The sequence below is a fragment of the Littorina saxatilis genome, linkage group LG17 (genome assembly GCF_037325665.1).
Source record: "Littorina saxatilis isolate snail1 linkage group LG17, US_GU_Lsax_2.0, whole genome shotgun sequence".
NCBI lineage: Eukaryota > Metazoa > Mollusca > Gastropoda > Littorinimorpha > Littorinidae > Littorina > Littorina saxatilis.
Window position 1 is genome coordinate 18,933,475 of NC_090261.1, and position 17,620 is coordinate 18,951,094.

The 17,620-nt window shown below is 45.6% G+C and overlaps 2 protein-coding genes across 6 annotated transcripts in view; one reads left to right on the plus strand and one right to left on the minus strand.

Moving 5' to 3' along the window:
• The window catches only part of LOC138952783 (pyruvate carboxylase, mitochondrial-like), a 479,047-nt gene that overhangs the window by 16,399 nt on the left and 445,028 nt on the right, over positions 1-17,620 (plus strand). For 3 of the 5 annotated variants that reach the window (XM_070324522.1, XM_070324518.1, XM_070324521.1), the window contains exons 2-3: positions 4,015-4,340; positions 6,510-6,694. In XM_070324522.1, the coding sequence (XP_070180623.1) occupies positions 4,130-4,340; positions 6,510-6,694 (396 nt within the window). In that variant the 5' untranslated portion in view covers positions 4,015-4,129. Of the gene's footprint in view, positions 1-103; positions 124-176; positions 244-4,014; positions 4,341-6,509; positions 6,695-17,620 lie in introns of those variants that run through there. The other 2 variants (XM_070324520.1, XM_070324519.1) reach the window with 2 other exon arrangements.
• LOC138952537 (zinc finger protein 862-like) lies at positions 8,358-11,005 on the minus strand. The gene has a single exon (XM_070324222.1). The coding sequence runs from the start codon at positions 10,578-10,580 to the stop codon at positions 8,358-8,360; it is 2,223 nt and encodes a 740-aa protein (XP_070180323.1). The 5' UTR covers positions 10,581-11,005.

A 17,620-nucleotide genomic window follows, 5' to 3' on the forward strand; every position in this document is an offset into this window, starting at 1 on the left:
AGTTAACAAAGCAAGTGGGTAAACACATTGTCTTTCTCAGTCAAGTGAGATCAAACGATGGACTTTGAGCTGGTCAGAATTTATGGAATAGTAAAAGGTACGCCTGCAGTCATGATCTCAAAGGTACAAAGTCCATTCTGATAAGTGTGCATGTGTTTTTCACTTGTTTCATATTCATAATGTTACAAAGTTGGGCTCATATGTGGTGTCACACAGAGCCAGAGAAAAAAAAGAAATTTATCTGTAAGTACTTGCTTTTCAGTCCTTAAAAATGTACATGTTCTAAAGTTGGAGATAAACTAAGCTGTTGGGTACAACATTCAAATTTTTCAATTGCTTTGTGCGTCTTTGTTTTTTGACCAATACTCTTGATTTTGGTATGAGGAAGTAGATGCCCCCCGCGGGTTAGGGGGAAGAATTTACCCGATGCTCCCCAGCATGTCGTAAGAGGCGACTAACGGATTCTGTTTCTCCTTTTACCCTTGCTAAGTGTTTCTTGTATAGAATATAGTCAATGTTTGTAAAGATTTTAGTCAAGCAGAATGTAAGAAATGTTAAGTCCTTTGTACTGGAAACTTGCATTCTCCCAGTAAGGTCATATATTGTACTACGTTGCAAGCCCCTGGAGCAATTTTTTGATTAGTGCTTTTGTGAACAAGAAACAATTGACAAGTGGCTCTATCCCATCTCCCCCCTTTCCCGTGGCGATATAACCTTGAACGGTTGAAAACGACGTTAAACACCAAATAAAGAAAGAAAGGAAGTAGATATTTTGGGAAATATGAAATTCATATGGCAGCCATAATTAATATTTTGCTGATGTCTCCCCCTCCTCTAGCAGATAATCAAATCAAAACCAAACATACATACATACATAAGGATCATGTACACCAACTGTTGCGGTGATACCCTCCTCACTTCCAGGTTCATATTAGTCACAGCATGTACCTTAATCGGAAAAACCTAAATACTTCATTCATTAGCGACTATCACATGTTTAATTGAGTTATTTACAGTCAGCCTTATATCAATGGAAAGTGCTGAGTCCTAGGAACACAACTGTACCAAAATCAAGAGTACTGGTCTGGAAACAAATAGACGCACAAAGCAATTGAAAACTGCAACTGTCGTACGTCACAGCTTAGTTTATCTCCACCACTGAGACTGTAGCTCATTTATTTGTTTGTGAATGTTGTGTGTGGTCAGTTGTTATTGTTGTTTTTGAAGGGAGCTTTATCAAATAATAGGAACACAGAGTTTACTTTTTTGACTCACCTGAGTAATCAGGAGACTCTTAGGAATGAGCCGTGTTAGGCTGGTCGGCCGTGGACAAACAAATTAACGTTGAGGTTATCTTGGATGTTTTTGATTTCTCTGCACGTACCAGAGGTTCTTCTCTGAACAGGTTGTAACTGTGTCAGCCAACCATTCATTTCGAGTCGTATTTCTCAAACAATGATGGAATTAGGCATAGAAAGAATGGAATTACTTACAAATAGCCTGCTACCATATACTAGAAAGAACAAAAGTTGGTGGTATGTTAATTTACCGGTATCACGAACTGAAAACTCTGCTGAACAATCCCTCTCAATGCTGTCAATGCGCATGCACCAATCTTGGACTTAAAAAATGCGACCCTTTGACCGAACGAACCATGGGTTAGGGTTAGGTTGTTCACGACCTGATTAATTTCCCCATGTTAGCGCTTGCGCATTGAGAGGGATTGTTCAGGCAGAGTTTTCAGTTCGTGACACCTGTAAGTCTTAAAAAGACAATACAGGATTTGTAGTCACCAAGAGCCACATCCACCGCATGATGTGCACAGGTTGCTGCCATTGTCATAAGACCCCAACAAAGACTGACGTCATGATCCACACGCGCGTGTACAACTTCAGTAAAACAGGCAGTTTATGCCAAAAATGACCCAATTCTCACATACAATAAACTAGGAATTAATTATTTTCTCTTTCCAGTACTTTCCTTTTTTCCCCATTTACTTATTGTGTCCGTCCACTTAATCCTACATGTTGCATTTGGTTTTGCGACTTTTGCTTTTTTCCCCCAGGTAAAAACAATAGCTTCTTACTCTAAGAAAATGGTCTTCATAGTTGTGCTCTTGAGTACAAAGCTCTGTAAAATTCTGGAAAGGCCCAGATCTGTGATATAAAAATAAATGCAATGTAAACGCTTCGATCGATGCAAGCGAATTCAGTTTAATCGGACAGAGTCAGCCGACTTTGCATGCAGAAATGAGACGGAGTAGAAGAGAAATAAATCTTATACATGTGAAACTATCATTAACATGCTTAATTTGGACTGTTTAGAGACTAGCATTAGTAAAATGTGTCTCTGATCCGGTAGAAACTAAACGAAAGGTGAAAAAATTGCTCACCTGCTCTTCTTTTGAAAAATTAAACATTCTTTTAAATGAGAATTCGTGCAGCACAACATCTCTCTCTCTCTCTCTCTCTCTCTCTCTCTCTCTAAGAATAATAACTAAAAGAATATTATTAACTGAGACTTCATCAAGCCGCACGAAGAAACTAAATGTTCCCCTCCCTAGAATTGACTTGTATAAAACTAGTCTGGCATATTCAGGTCCATTTCTGTGGAATGGTTTACCAGTCTCTCTCAGACAGCCACTTTCTGTTGCCATTTTTAGAAGACATACTTTTTTGTATATGCTTTCATCGTCGTGTGGCACTTAATGCCTCGATCAGGTACTGCTGTTTGATAAGTACATGAAGATCTACTAGTATAATCATTTCATTTCAATTAAGTTTTTTTTTTTTTTTTTATGATTATGTGTACAATGTGTACATGTGTGTGTGTGTGTGTGTGTGTGTGTGTGTGTGTGTGTGTGTGTGTGTGTGTGCGTGCGTGCGTGCGTGTGTGTGTGTGTGTGTGTGTATGTGTGTGTGTGCGTGTGTCTGTGTGCGTGTGTGTCTGTATGTGCATGTATGTCTGTGTGTGTCTGTGTGCATGTGACCGTGTGTGTCAAAGTGTGTGTTTTAATGTATACCATTACCAATGACCATGTATGCTATGAACATATTTTTTTTTTTTTTTTTTTTTTTCTTCCTCTTTGTCTGATTTAATAACCATGTTTTTATGTTTTTGCTTTGCTTCTTCTTCTGCTTTAATATTATGCACTGGTTAGTTAATTCCCTCTTGGGCGAGGGCTGGATGAAAAAAGATCTTTGCTGTATCTACTCCATTACCCTCGAAAAATAAAGTTGGTTCGTTCGTTCGTTCGTTCGTTCTCTCTCTCTCTCACACATGCACGTGATGCACACACAAACACACACATGCAGGCAGGTACACATACACACACATTGATGTTCGCACACACAAAAACAAACTCACAAACAAGCATGCATGTGCAAATGCACACACACACACACACACACACACACACACACATATGCAGGCACACACATACGCAGGCACACACACACACACACACACACACACAGTCAGCAAAAAACCCACACAAATAACAGCTGTGGTGATCAGTTTTTGTTTCCATCTACTCAACTGTATTAAGTCTGGTGGGACCTGTGTTATTTCTGTGCCCAGCCCACAGAAAAACCAATGAATCTCTGGCTTAACTGGAAGGCCACTTTGCTGTCAGCTAAAACCCTTAGTGAACTGATGAGAGAGAGCCTTGTTCACAGCTCTATAAACAGAGATGCAATGATCACCTCTGTACTGACTCTGAGACTGGAACAGTAGTACATTTTATCATCAAAAAAAGACTTGGGGTGTTTGTGACCTGCTTGCACTCAGCAGACAGTATCTAGCTGTTTGTCTTTTTTACTTTTGCCAGTCTGAGAAAAACTCTATAATCAGCTTAGGTGAGGACTGGCATTCTCTTTGCTCGTATACTATTAGAACTGTCACTATGCCTTTATGTTGTGTCTTAAGTTCTTAGAGTCACACTTCTCCAATTGATTTTTTTCCCTTTTAATGATTAAGTACTTATTGTCCTTGTTTTTGCTTTGTATTTTGCAGAAGGCTAGAACCATTAAACTGCAGTCATAAGTCCTTGCTCACTTCTGCTTCCAAGTCAACAAGACTTAAACTCTGAGACTGTTGGCAAAGATTTGAACCTGGGCCCCTCAGCATCATGCTGCGACTACAGGCCCGGGTCTTTCACCTGCGTCAATGGGCCTCCTCTCCCCTCACCTCAGCTTCTGCAGGATACCGACTTCCTGACAGCCTACGCCAAGTACTGCAGCAGCAGCAACAGCGACAACAACATGCAAAGGCGGCGACCAGTTCTGGACAGGCCAGGACCAACAGGAAACCCATAAAGAAACTGCTGGTGGCAAATAGAGGTGACCCAAGTATTGTCTTTGTATGTTTCAGTCTGTGGGGATAGGGGAAGGTCAGTGTGTATTAACTGTCTGTGGTCGGGTGAAAGAGTGTATGTATGAGACATACGTGAAATTGGCAAAGAGTTCAAATGGAGCACAGTTGTTGGAGCTGAATGCTTAATGAGTGCGTAATGAAATCTATACATATAAATAAAAGAGAGTGTCTGTCTGTGTGTGTGTGTGTGTCTGTCTGTCTGTGATCGCCAAAGCTCCGAGAAGGGAGGGGGCAGGAAGACGATGTCGTGCATGTGCACTCCTGTGACTGTGAAGATGTGCACCTGACCACCACCGCCGCTGCCGAACTTGTATCTATACATACATATGAATAAAAGAGAGTGTCTGTCTGTGTGTGTGTGTGTGTGTGTGTGTGTGTGTCTGTCTGTCTGTGATCGCCAAAGCTCCGAGAAGGGAGGGGGCAGGAAGACGATGTCGTGCATGTGCACTCCTGTGACTGTGAAGATGTGCACCTGACCACCACCGCCGCTGCCGACGCCGCTGCGCTGCCAGCCCTCCAATCCTCCTCCGCCTTCCCCCGAAAGAGAGAAACTTTTAGTTGTGGCTTGGCTCTTCTAAAAAAAAAGTAAACTTGCCCCCCCCCCTCCCCCCCCCCCTTCAATCCCCAGATCCGACCCCCCCACCACCACCACCCCCATTCCCACCACTACCGCCGACTCCACAACTACCACTCCCACTAGCCCTACATCATCAACACCAACCCAACCACCATCCCCAGCACCCCCATCACCATCACCACCACACCAACCCCTTCCTTACCCCCTAAAAGAAAAAAGAATTATAGCAATCTCGATGTCATCACTGCATGTCTACTAAAACGGCTACATTTCGTCTGCAACACATCAAAGCACAAGCCGCGTCTGCATCCCTCAGCAGGTTCACGTCATATTCCGGAGTATTCAGATCAAAGCACGAAGCCGCGGCGTATCAGCACGATTGCAAAACTGAAGAGAATTCTCATGCCCTCGTACAGATAAAACACTCGAAAGAATTACACGCACTTGTCACACACAGAAACAGATTGCATATAGATCTACACTTGATCATTCAAAACAACAATCGCGCTTTCTGTATATGTCTCTGAGAATTCACACATGCACACACTAGCTCTCTCTGTCCTAAAATATCAATATGTGACAAGACAGACAGAGAGACAAACAGACAGACAGACAGACAGAGACAGAGAGAGAAACACACACACACACACACACACACACACACACACACACACACACACACACACACACACACACACACACACACACACACACACACACACACACAGTCTTCCTACCCCCTCCCGTCTCTGACCTTTGGCGACCACACACACACACACATACACGTGACACACACACACGCAAGCACGCACGAACACACACACACACACATACACACACTCTCTCTCTCTCCCTCTCTGGATCTGGATCTGGATGTAGTACATTGCAGTAGCCAATAATGGCTGTCGTCGCAATGGGCGAGAGAGCGCAGCGTGACGGAGTTTAAAAACTTTCTATACATGCATGCCCTTCCAAGTCTGTCAATGCATGCATTTAAGCGTTTTAAACTCTTACGTATAAATTGTGGATTCTTTCTAATAAGTGTGTACCTGCGGCCAGGCATCTCAGCCACGATGACTGTGCGTGAATGTGTATTTGTGTATAAAAGAAAAAAGAATTATAGCAATCTCGATGTCATCACTGCATGTCTACTAAAACGGCTACATTTCGTCTACAACACATCAAAGCACAAGCCGCGTCTGCATCCCTCAGCAGGTTCACGTCATATTCCGGAGTATTCAGATCAAAGCACGAAGCCATGCGTGTCAGCCACGGTATGTGCGTGTGAATGTCTGCGTATAAATGCTTCTCTTTACATCACTTAATAAATTTTCTTTTTAAACATACACTTTTGAACCGAACTCAGAATGTTTTATTACCTGCGTGTGTGTGTGTGTGTGTGTGTGTGTGTTTGAGAGACGCACACAGACAGCCAAAGACAGACAGAAGCCCGGGCGAAGCCAGGTCTCTCACGCTAGTTAATAAAATAACTATTTTAGAGATTTAAACTGTGTCCTTTATCTTTGGTCAAAATGTCCTCACTTTTGATGATCTGCAGGTGAAATTGCAATCCGGGTGTTCCGAGCCTGCACAGAGATGGGCATTCGGACGGTTGCAATATACTCGGAGCAGGATATCAACCAGATGCACAGACAGAAGGCTGATGAATCCTACCTCATAGGCAAGGGGCTGCCTCCAGTGGCCGCCTACCTCAACATTCCAGAAATCATAGAAATTGCTCAGGTCAGTTCTTGTAAAACTATTTGATATAGTTGGAATGTGTTTCTTCTTCTTCTTCTTCTTCTTCTTCTTCTTCGTTCATGGACAAACTCCCACGTTCACTCATATTTTTGCTTGAGTGCGGTTTTACTTGTATGACCGTTTTTACCCCGCCATTCAAGCAGCCATACACTGCTATCGGTGAAGCATGCTGGGTATTTTTGTGTTTCTATAACCTACCGAACTCTGACATGGATTGCAGGATCTTTTCCGTGCACACTAGGTCTTGAGTTTGCGTGTACACACGAAGGGGGATAAGGCACTAGAAGGTCTGCACATAAGTTGACCTTGTAGATAGGAAAAATCTCCACCCTTAACCCACCAGGCGGCCACGGTTGGGATTTGAACTCATGTCCTTCCGATTAGAAGGCCGATGTCTTATCCACTAGGCCACTTCGCCGGTCGAATGTGTTTCAAATGTGTGTGCAGGGGAAAAACTGGTGTGTCTGAATGGGTGGTGTTTGTTACTGCAGGTGCGCTTGCTTTTGAAAAAGTACAAATGAATCTTTCCTGGAGACCACCTCTTGATAACAAACACCCGCCCATTACGACCATCCCGAAGAAACCTTGACAAGGTTCTTTCACCTTTACATAATGACCATCTGTCTAAAAGGACTGCTTTTGGTTTGGTGCCTTGGGTAGTCGTTATACATGGGTTCCACTGTATATAGAATTCAGTATTTCTGTTTCTCTCTCTCTCTCTCTCTCATTTTCTTTCTCTCTTTTTCTTTCTCTTTCTCTCTGTCTGTTTCTCTCTTTCTTTCTGTCTCTCTCTCTCTTTTCACCTCTTTCTCCCATCTTTCTTCATCTTTTCTCCTATTTTATGTGTTTGTAGCATTTATTTTCCATTTTAAGTGGGTGATTTAGATAGTATTTTTCACCTCAGATTATGTTAAGAACAACATCTGGTTGCATCTGAGTGTTGATTAAATTACATATGCTTACTCCCAATCACATATAGCATTTGACACAGTCTGAGATACTAGGTACTGAAAACGCTTACCCGTCTAACCAATTAAAGGGAAGCAACCCCATCACCAAAAAGGCAAACGTAGCCATGGTAACGGGCCAGAACCCCGGGAGTTACCTCCCATCTAGTGGACATTACGTCACTTCCTACCACACCAACTCATACTTCTTCAGGGATTCATCTGGAATGACAGGCCTATGGGTCAATTGACCCATTCTCTTGAAAATGTATGGGTCAATTTGAATGATAATGGGTCAAGCCACCGCAAACAAATGTAGCCAAATAAATTGCTGTACACATGCACGTGCACGCACTCACACACACACAAAGACTGACACACACACACACACACAACACACATAGCAAGAGAAAGAGGGAGAGAGATGTATAGAACGTGTGTTGCGGTACCTGAAATGGACTGGAGCAAGTCAAGAGTGAATAGATGAGTGAATATAATCCAACACTGGTGTTTTGATGATTCAGCAACCACAGGTGAAACACATTTATATGACAGATAATAGTTTTTGAGGAGAAAATCAATTAATCCAAAGTTCAAGAAAATGAAGACTCGGTTAAATCCATGTCACTATTGTCAGTCTGAGCGTATGACCATAGAGATTGAATGAGGGTTTGACTTAAAATATAGACACTGACACACTATTTCTTGCTGGTGAAAATCTTTCTCCGACACTCACTCCATCTGGCAATTGCAGCCTCAAAGTCAAAGTCAGCAAGCTCACCCCCTTCAATCTTCACCCTCATCAGCTGATCACATTTTTCAGGCGACAGACGGCTTCTGAGGGAAGTGAGAGTCAAGTTTTGGACACTGAAAGTCCTCTCACAGTCACATGAGTGCACAGGGTGGGTCAAGACAAGAGTGGCAAGTTTGATGAGATTGGGGCAATCCAGTGACCCTTCTTCTTGAAGCTTGGCCAATGACTCCCACAGATATGAGAGGGGCAGACCGGTTAACCTGTTGGATTTCACAATCAGTTTGCATCTTTCCCACTCTCTCAGTACATCTGCCGGTGAGCACTGGAGAAAAGGTTCTGAGTAGGAGACTGCTGTAGTCTTGTCATCCTTCTTGTAGGTGTGGGACTGCCTGTTGCAGTAGAAATCAGCCACTACCTGGATGTCCTCATTGCCAAACACGTCCAAGGCCTCCCCATCCAGGAACTGGAGAGACCTCATGCCGAACACTGCAAACCTGGACATGGTTTCTGAGTCCGGAAATCTGGCCTTCAGATTGTCGATCATATTCTGCAGGAACTGCGTTTTCACATTCTCAAAGTGTGCAGCATTTTTAGCAACTCTGTGTCCTTTGAAAATCCCATCATGAAGATCATGGTCAAGCTTCTGTGTGTAGAACAGCAGTGGGCAGTCTGTGCTGGTATCGGCATCTCTCATTTTCTTCATATCTTTGATGGCAAAGTCAACATTGACCTTGGCCACACTGAGGTCTATGTCCTGCTTCTGAAAATACTGACTCAGGCGCATGATTGGTTGTAACCAATCCAGCAGACAGTAAGTGAGCTTGATGAACAATTCCTGGCCAACCTTTTTCTTCAGTCCGTTTGCTTTGGCGTTAGTTGCACTATTTGTTTCGAAGAGTGTGATCAGCGAGTCCAAGGTTCTGTACACAGTTTCCAATGCGAGGAAGAATGATAGCCATCTTATAGCATGTACTTCTCTGCAACGAAGAATCGGTTCATCCAAGACTTTCTGTATTTCTTCTAGAGCATCACTCTGTTTGGGGGACTGTTGGAAGAATTTGTAAATGCTTTTGACTGTTTCACTGAACTCTTGCACATTCTTTACTTTCTGTGCTGCTTGCTCAGACACAAGTGCTACACAATGAGCGCTACAATGAGTGTTTTTGATGTGAGGGTTCAAACGCAAGAAATGCCAAGTCAGCCCCTTGCCCTGACCTGTCATGGTGGAGGCACCATCTGTACCAAGACCATACACTTTCAGCATGTCGATGTCCCTTTTATCTAGTTCATGTTTGATTGCCTCAAATATGCCTGCGCCAGTTGCGTTGTGAAGTCGCACATCAGTGAGAAAGAAAGTAGATGGCTGGAGAGTGAGTGGGTCTACAACCCTCGTGTTAATGGCAAGCTTGTGGTGAATCACAATGTCAGTACTTTCGTCAACAAACACTGTTATGACTGGTGAAGCTTTGATTTTTTTTACAATGTTTTCGTCGATCAAATCTGACAAAACCTTCAAAAAACCATCAACACTAATGCTACTGGTATAGTCACAGTTTTCGGTGCAATGAAGTGCTGAGATGTTGGGCACTTGAAGCAGTTTGAGCAGAGTCATGAGGGATTTGAATTTTGCCAAAGGGACCCCTTCTTTGCACATCCAGAATAGAGTTTTAAAAGCTACACTCACTGCTAGTTCTTCTTTTGAGAAAGCTTTTTTCATTGCCTCGTCAAGGTTCTTTTTTTCTTTGGGAGCTGACATTACAAGCTTGTGATCAGCACTATCCAAATGTCTTGTGAGCGTACTTGTGCGGAAGTTTGAAGAGCCTACTGCCATGCTGTTTGTTTTGCCATGCTGACGACACACTTTACAAAACATAAGGCCATTCTCAAAAGCAAGCCACGGATAATGAACAAGCCATCCTTTCTGAAAATTGCGTGTATTCACTGTGCTATCTCCGGGGGACTCGGCACATGCACTCGACAACTTATCACCACGATCAGTCTCGGAGGACACATGGCTGTCGCTGTGGGTAGATAAATCGGGAGATGCCGACGAAGTGGAACCAACCGGCTCTGTGCGCTCGGTTTCAGGAGGTGGGGGTGGAGTTGGAGTACCAAACACTAACTTCCCTTGACCGCTGATCAGCTTCAGTTTCTTTTTCGGTGGCATTTTCACTGACACTATTATTGTTGGGATCAACAACCAAATGTTACGTTTCTGGGAAAACCAATTTCATGAGCCAATCAAACATCGTTTCCGTTCTGTGCCGGCGATTACAGTTACTTCCCCTTGTACAAGCAGACGACAGTTTCTCTTCACAACCACACAGTCGCTGTCTTCCCTTTCTTCTTCCAGTTACCGACGACCGTCACGAATTATTTTATTTGAAAGGAGGAAAATAAACTAATTAACATTTTATCTTGGCTAGGAAGTACTAGAGGCAGTGATATGAAGTGAGCTAGTCAGAAAAGGGAGGAAGGCTGGCGCATTGCAACACTTAAGTGATGGGTCATACGGCGCACTTGCTCAAGGTTCTATGGGTCATTTCAAGATAGAATGCGCCATTGGCGCAGGGCGCAGCCCTAGATGAATCCCTGCTTCTTTCAGCAGCCGTAGAGAGAGGTTGTGAATTTTTGCGCTCTGTGGCTACCTTGTGTGAGTTCGCTCACCTGCCGGCCACGTTACTCGTCTTCTCCCGTGCGGGCTCCTTTGGGTGAGCTCGTTCTTATTTGTTGTTTATTAACTTGTTCGCTGGTTTGTTGCTGGTTTTTTCGTCCTTTGGGACTTGTTTATCAGCGACGTTCAGCGTGGTCACCATTTGCAATTTGGTCATTGTTGTGACTTTGATATTTTGGCGTGTTTGCCTTTGTCTGCTTACTCTAGTAGTTTGCAGGTGTTGGTATTTTGTTGTTCTTTGAACATTGTGTGTTACTGAGCTTTCTGTCCGTTCGGACTTGCGTTTGTCAGTAATCTTTGTTTGTGTTTCGTTTGTTTGTTTAGTCAGCATGGCTGACTCTGATAAACGGAAAGAATAGTGGGAGTTTCGATCGTAGGCCGTTACTCTTGGTAGTAGTGCTAGCTCTGTGTGTTCTAGCGTTACTATTGTCTCCTCCTGGGCTTTGGCTTTGGAGCAGGGGGCGTTTGTGTTCTCTGTTTTACTGTCCCTCGTTTCAGAGATCCGCTTTTGGTGTACGAGGTGATGCAGCGCCCGGTTGTTTCCGGCAGCGCCGCATTTCCGCCTGCGGTGGGGGATGTGTTGTCACTTGCTTCGCTGGTCGTGCCTTCCGGTTTCCGGAATTCAGGTTCCTGCTTCAGCGGTCTCCGCCTCCTCAGGTGGACTCTCAAGTAAGTCGAACTGGTCCGACGGCCCTGGTGAGGCGACTGGACACTCCCTGCCGGGAAACAGTTCTTTGCAGCTTCACTACCTGCACTCTGCTGGTCGGCCGACACCTCCTTTCGAGGCTTGGGGTCGTTGACCAGCAGCGGTGGCTTGCGGCCAGTTGACATTTTCCGCCTGTTTCAGGACCGGAATTCGTTGGCTGGCGGCGGCGGCCGTTTCCGGTTTCGGCCGGAATAAACTATAGGCTGGCCTTCGGGCTTAATGGCTTCCGGCCTCAGTCTATGCAGCTTTCGTTTCCGCTTTGGCAGTTTCGGCGGCTGCGTTTCCGGTTTCGGCCGGAAACATGGTTCCTCCCTTCCTCGGTCGTTCCGACTGCGGGGGTGGGGGGGGGGGGACCATAGGCTGGCCTCCGGGCTTTATGGCTTCCGGCCTCAGTCTATGCAGTCTTCGTTTCCGCTTTGGCGGTTTCGGCGGCTGCGTTTTCCGGTTCGTCCGGGAACACGGTTCCTCCTTCACTTGGTCGTTCTGACTGCGGTGGTGGGTGGGACCGCAGACTGGCCTTCGGGCTTTATGGCTTCCGGCCTCAGTCTATGCAGTCTTCGTTTCCGCTGTTGCGGTTTCGGCGGCTGCGTTTCCGGTTTCGGCCGGAAGCATAGGTCCACCTACACACGTACGCTGAAGCTGCGGTGTATGGAGGGACCGCAGACTGGCCTCCGGGCATTATGGCTTCCAGCCTCAGTCTTTGCAGTCTTCGTTTCCGCTGTGGCGGTTTCGGCGGCTGCGTTTTCGGGTGGCTTGCGGCCCGTTGACAAGAACGCCTGTTGCAGGTTCGGACTTTGTTGACTGGCAGCGGCGGCCGTTCCCGGTTTCGGCCGGGATAAACGGTTCCGGTTTCGGCCGGAAGCATAGGTCCACGTACGCTGTAGCGGCGGGGTACGGAGGGATCGCAGACTGGCCTTCGGGCTTTATGGCTTCCGGCCTCAGTCTATGCAGTCTTCGTTTCCGCTGTGGCGGTGTCGGCGGCTGCATTGTTTCGGTTTTGACTGAAAGCATAGGTCCACCTACTCAGGTTCGCTTTGGCGCTAGGGTTTGGGTGGACCACAGACTGGCCTCCGGGCTTTATGGCTTTCGGCCTCAGTCTCTGCAGTCTTCGTTTCCGTTGTGACGGTTTCGGCGGCTGCTAGCCGGCTTCGGCCGGGTTTGCTGTTCTTCTTCTTGGCAATTCCGTTTGGATGGCAAGGAGGAAGCAACAGTGGCTGGCAATAGGTCCTCCTTCACTTGTACGCTCCGACGTTGGTGGTAGGATGGACCGCAGACTGGCCTCCTGGCTTTATGGCTCCCTGCCTCAGTCTACGCAGTCTTTGTTTCCGCATTCTGTGGTTTCGGCGGCGGCGTTTTCCGGCTTCGGTCAGATATGCTGTTCCTCTTTCTGTCACTTCCGTTTGGGTGTCAGAGAGGGAACAATAGCAGTTGGCTTTCAGCACTCTGTGCTTCAGTCGGGGCAGTCGTTGCTTCACCCGGAGGGTGTTGTGACGTCCGCTTATCCAGGCCGGTGGTCGGATGGTTGGTCTACTTACCCTTTTCCTCATGGTCAAGGGATGAGTGAGGTCCTTTTCCGGTGTTACGGTTTTCCGGTTTCCGGTTATTCCGTGCTTCCTCCCACCGCTGGGTTTATGACTTTGGTCTTTGTCCTTTAATGGTCCACTCTGAGGTTCAGTCGGTGGTCAGCGAAGGGACATGGTCGGGATTTCCGTCAAGGCTCAAGGCTATTCTTGCAGCTGTGGCGGAGGTTACTTCCCGGTACTTTCCTTTTCGGAATCTTAGGTCTCTCACCACATGGTCACTCTGTGACTGTGCTGGGGTTGACCGGAGACTGGCTTCCGGGCTTTTCAGCTTCCGGCCTCAGCCTAAGCAGCCTTAGTTTTCGCATGGTGCGACTTTGTCGGTTGCATTTCCGGCTGTGGCCGGATATACTGTTCCTCTTCTTTCCGGTTGTTTTCTGGGAGAAAGGAACAGCGGCCGAAAATGATAATTGGAGTTTCACTCCAAAGATGATGTATTTGCGTTTTGGAAAACATTTTGAATGTTTCTTATCGAATGTAAACAGTGCAAGATTTAAAGGGTTAGACCTAGTGAAATCACACTTTTGGAAAGCAGTATTAAAATATTGGCTGGATAATAACCACTACGATCGTGGGACAATCGGGCCGATTTTATTATGGAATAATGCATGCATAACGTATAGTGGCAAAGTTTTATTTTTTGAGAGTTGGATACAACGAGGTGTATTGGTATTAACTGACATTGTACGTTCGGGAGATATATTATCATATCAAGATATTTGTGATTTGATTGGATATTCGCCAAACCGCATTCTTGAATATAATGTTGTAAAAGCTGCTGTGTCATTATTTATGAGGAAAAATGCTGTAAATATGACTGATGATGTTTGTATTACCTTACCACTGTTTAACGGCAAAAATGTGTTAAGTGCCAGCGAATATAGGAAAGAGATTATTAATATGAAAACAGATGTACCATGTTCCGGAGGATTTTGGAAGAGAAAGTTTAATGTAGAAATTGATGAACGATCCTGGATAGTTGCCTATCAGTCAACACAAGAGACTAGATTAAGAGTTTTACACTGGAAAATTATGCACAACATTTATCCGACCAACATTCTCCTGTGTAAAATGAAAGTAACGGAAACTAATAAATGTAATTACTGCTGTGATGTAACTGATTTCATTGAACACTTCTTTTTTGAATGCCCGGTTGTATACAAATTCTGGAAGTTTATTGAAGAATTTATTTTTCGTACTTTAGAAATTAAGATTATTTTGAATGTTAGTGATGTTTTATTTGGTATGCATTTTGTAATGGTGAGAAAGGCAACTATGTATAAATTGAACCACATTATCTTAATCGGAAAGATGTGCGTTAGTATATATAAAAAAACAAATTCGTTTTTACCGTTGGAAAGTATTTTTAATAGGCAGTTACAGATAAGAAGCATTTTTGTGTGAGTGTTCGAAGAACAAAACGTTAAAAAAGTTAGCTTGCTGTTCTCGATAAGTTGTATTTAATTCATTGTATGAGATATTGTTAATTGTTGTTATTTATGTGAATAAAATTGTTTGAAAAAAAAAAAATGTTGCAGAAAACAAAACCAATTTGTATGTAGATAAAATTTTAACCTGTTGAGTTAAAGAGCTTAAATTAAAAAAATCAACAAATAAAAAATTAAAAAAAACAGCGGCCGCTTTCGGGCGTTCTAGCTCCTCGGCCGGGGTAGTTGTCTCGTCACCTTTCCGGTGGGGGGGCTTCTGTCCATTCAGTTCCGTTGTCTTGGATGTCATTTGGCTGTTTCTGAGCTTTCAGTCAGGGTATCGGTCGGGATGATGTTCTGGTACGCGGGTTTCCGGTTTTCCGGTTATCCCGTGTACTGTTTCTGCCTCTGGTAGATGTGACTTCGGCATTTTCTTTCGCTCGGCCACTCTGACTTCAGTCGGTGGCTAGAGAAGAGACATCTTTTGGGGTTTTCCATAGCAGGTGTAAGCGGAGATCAGGTGGTTGATCCTCACTTCTCTGCCCTTCGGGTTTACGGGTGCCCACCCTCAGTCGGCGAACAGTTGTTTCAGCCACGGGCTGCTGCTTCTGTCGCACTTCCGGCTTGCCGGAGAGGCTGTTTCTCTTACCGGCGTCTTAGTTACGTCAGGGTTTTAGAAACAACGATTGACCTTTGTGGTCATTATTGTCTGTCGCTGGGTCCGACTCTGTCTTTCTCGGCGATCAGATTTGTTCTGGTGTTTCGTCCTAACTTAAGATGTTCTTGAGTTGGCCTTGGAGGTTACATTCAGATTTTCTGAGGGGGCATTGTCTTTGGCAATGTAGGTCTGAGGAGTCATCCTTTGTGGCTTACCTTCTCTCTCAGTTTTGGCCAGTCCTCTCCTTCTAGAAGGGGGGAGCTGGCTAATGTTCCTATTTTCTTTCGTTTACCTGTGTACGGCGGGTACTTCGGAATTATGGCTGTCCTACGGGCATTAAATTACATATCTTTACCCAACTCACAAATAGCAATTAACTCTAGTTCAGTGCTGGTAACGCTGTACGCGTCCCCTTGGTAACAAGGGAGACCACTCTAAAAAAGAAAGTGATCAATCCCATAATGCCTGACTATTGCTAGTCTGACTTCCGTATGCGTGCGCATATGCCGCCATCTTATCATTCCACACTCAGCGTTCAACAAGACTGGTCGCTTATCTAGTACGCTCCGGCTGTGTTCAGCCTTGTTTCATTGTCTCCTGACTTTGACTTTGCCCCTTGGTCTGCTGCCGAGCTTTGTTTGCACAATGGCTGTTTTGGGGTGAGAGCTTTCTTGTTTTACGAAAACTTTGGCGACATTTTGTCGCGTGTTTGTGAACTTGTAAATTTTTCGAGTACAAATTTTTTTTGTGAGTTTGCTTTGCCATGGCGGAGAGCGCCAAGAATAGAACTAGTTCGAGACAGGCTTCTGCTGCAGCTTCTCCTACTACTAGTACTACTTCGTCTAAGAGAAGTTCTTCGTCTAGAAAGAGGAGTGCTGGACATTCCGCCACTTCTCTTGTAGAACCGGGAATTGTAGAATGTGATGTTGATGTTGATGTTGACAAGCCGTCGTCCGCCATTTTGTCCGTGAAGAAGGACAAAGTCACTCGTAGTGACAAAGATAAGAATGTTGTTAAACATGTTGTTTCGTCGGGGGCTCCTGGTGATTCAGGTGTGTCGCCCTTCGACATTGCTTTGTTGCTACTTACGTTAAGTTCTCTGGTATCAACTTTGGCGGCCGATTTGTCGTCGACGAAAGCAGAGATCCGCGCACTTCCGACTGGCGTCTTTGATGTCACTTCGTTGGGGAGAATCAGGTCTTCACCTTCTCCTTCCACTTCCGGTTCCGCTTCAGCTTCCGCTGCGGTTTCCGCTTTGGCTGCTTCTTCCGTGGTTCAAGCGGAAGTGCATGCTTCTCAGCATGCCGGTGGTCGGCTGGTGTCCCTTCTGCATGAGCCGGGGCTCACTAAAGGTATGTCTTCTCCACAAGTTGCCAGGTTCTCTGGTGACAGTGGGGTGCGATCACAGGAGCGAGTAAGCCACGTAGGTGGTGAAAGCTCTCCTGTCATTGCTGGCCATCTGCATTGTGCTCGGTCAGTGGTGGCAGGGAGCCCTGTGAATCGTAAGAATTCTGCATAAACCTCTGATTCAGTGTCAGGTATGCCTGGTTCTACTTCCGCCCTGGGGGCAGGATGTCGGGTGTGACTCCGAGGACTTTGCAAGTCTCTCTGGCGCGCACCCACCTGACTGCGTTGGCGAGCAGGAAGGAGGGTTGGACGAGGGTAATTCCACGGTGGTGGATGACGCCCTACTCAACTTACCGGCGAAGCTGTCGAGCGCGGTGGCCTCGGCAGCCGAGACGGCGTTCAAGTACTTTCCGGAAGGGGTGGTGAGAAGTAAGGAGAGACTTCCGCCACCCATGTCCGCTGTCGATGATTTCCGGTCTGCCAAGAACGACTCGGTTCAGTTCCGGTTTAAAGAATCATCTTCGGTTGCCTATGTTATGGCAAATGTGTTCAAAGGGAAGAACGGTCCGGCGGTGCCGTTGTTGATACAACGAGGAGATGCACCAGAGGACGTTCTGCCTTGGCTGGCTAAGGCGGGGGAGCGAGCTGTGTCTGGTATTCAGAAACTCAAGCTTGCACCTCGACCTGTGAAGCTGATCGAGCCTTTCGCGTTGCCTACGGCTGTTCTGCCGGTTACGCCTGAGCTTGCTTCGTTGCGGGAAGACGGATACGGCTCTAGCTCGATGGTTCCGTATACCGAGGCTTCCATGGTGGCG

Bases quoted from the DNA above. Each gene is read 5' to 3' on its own strand.
- LOC138952537 (XM_070324222.1), bottom strand. From the start codon at position 10,580: ATGCCACCGAAAAAGAAACTGAAGCTGATCAGCGGTCAAGGGAAGTTA.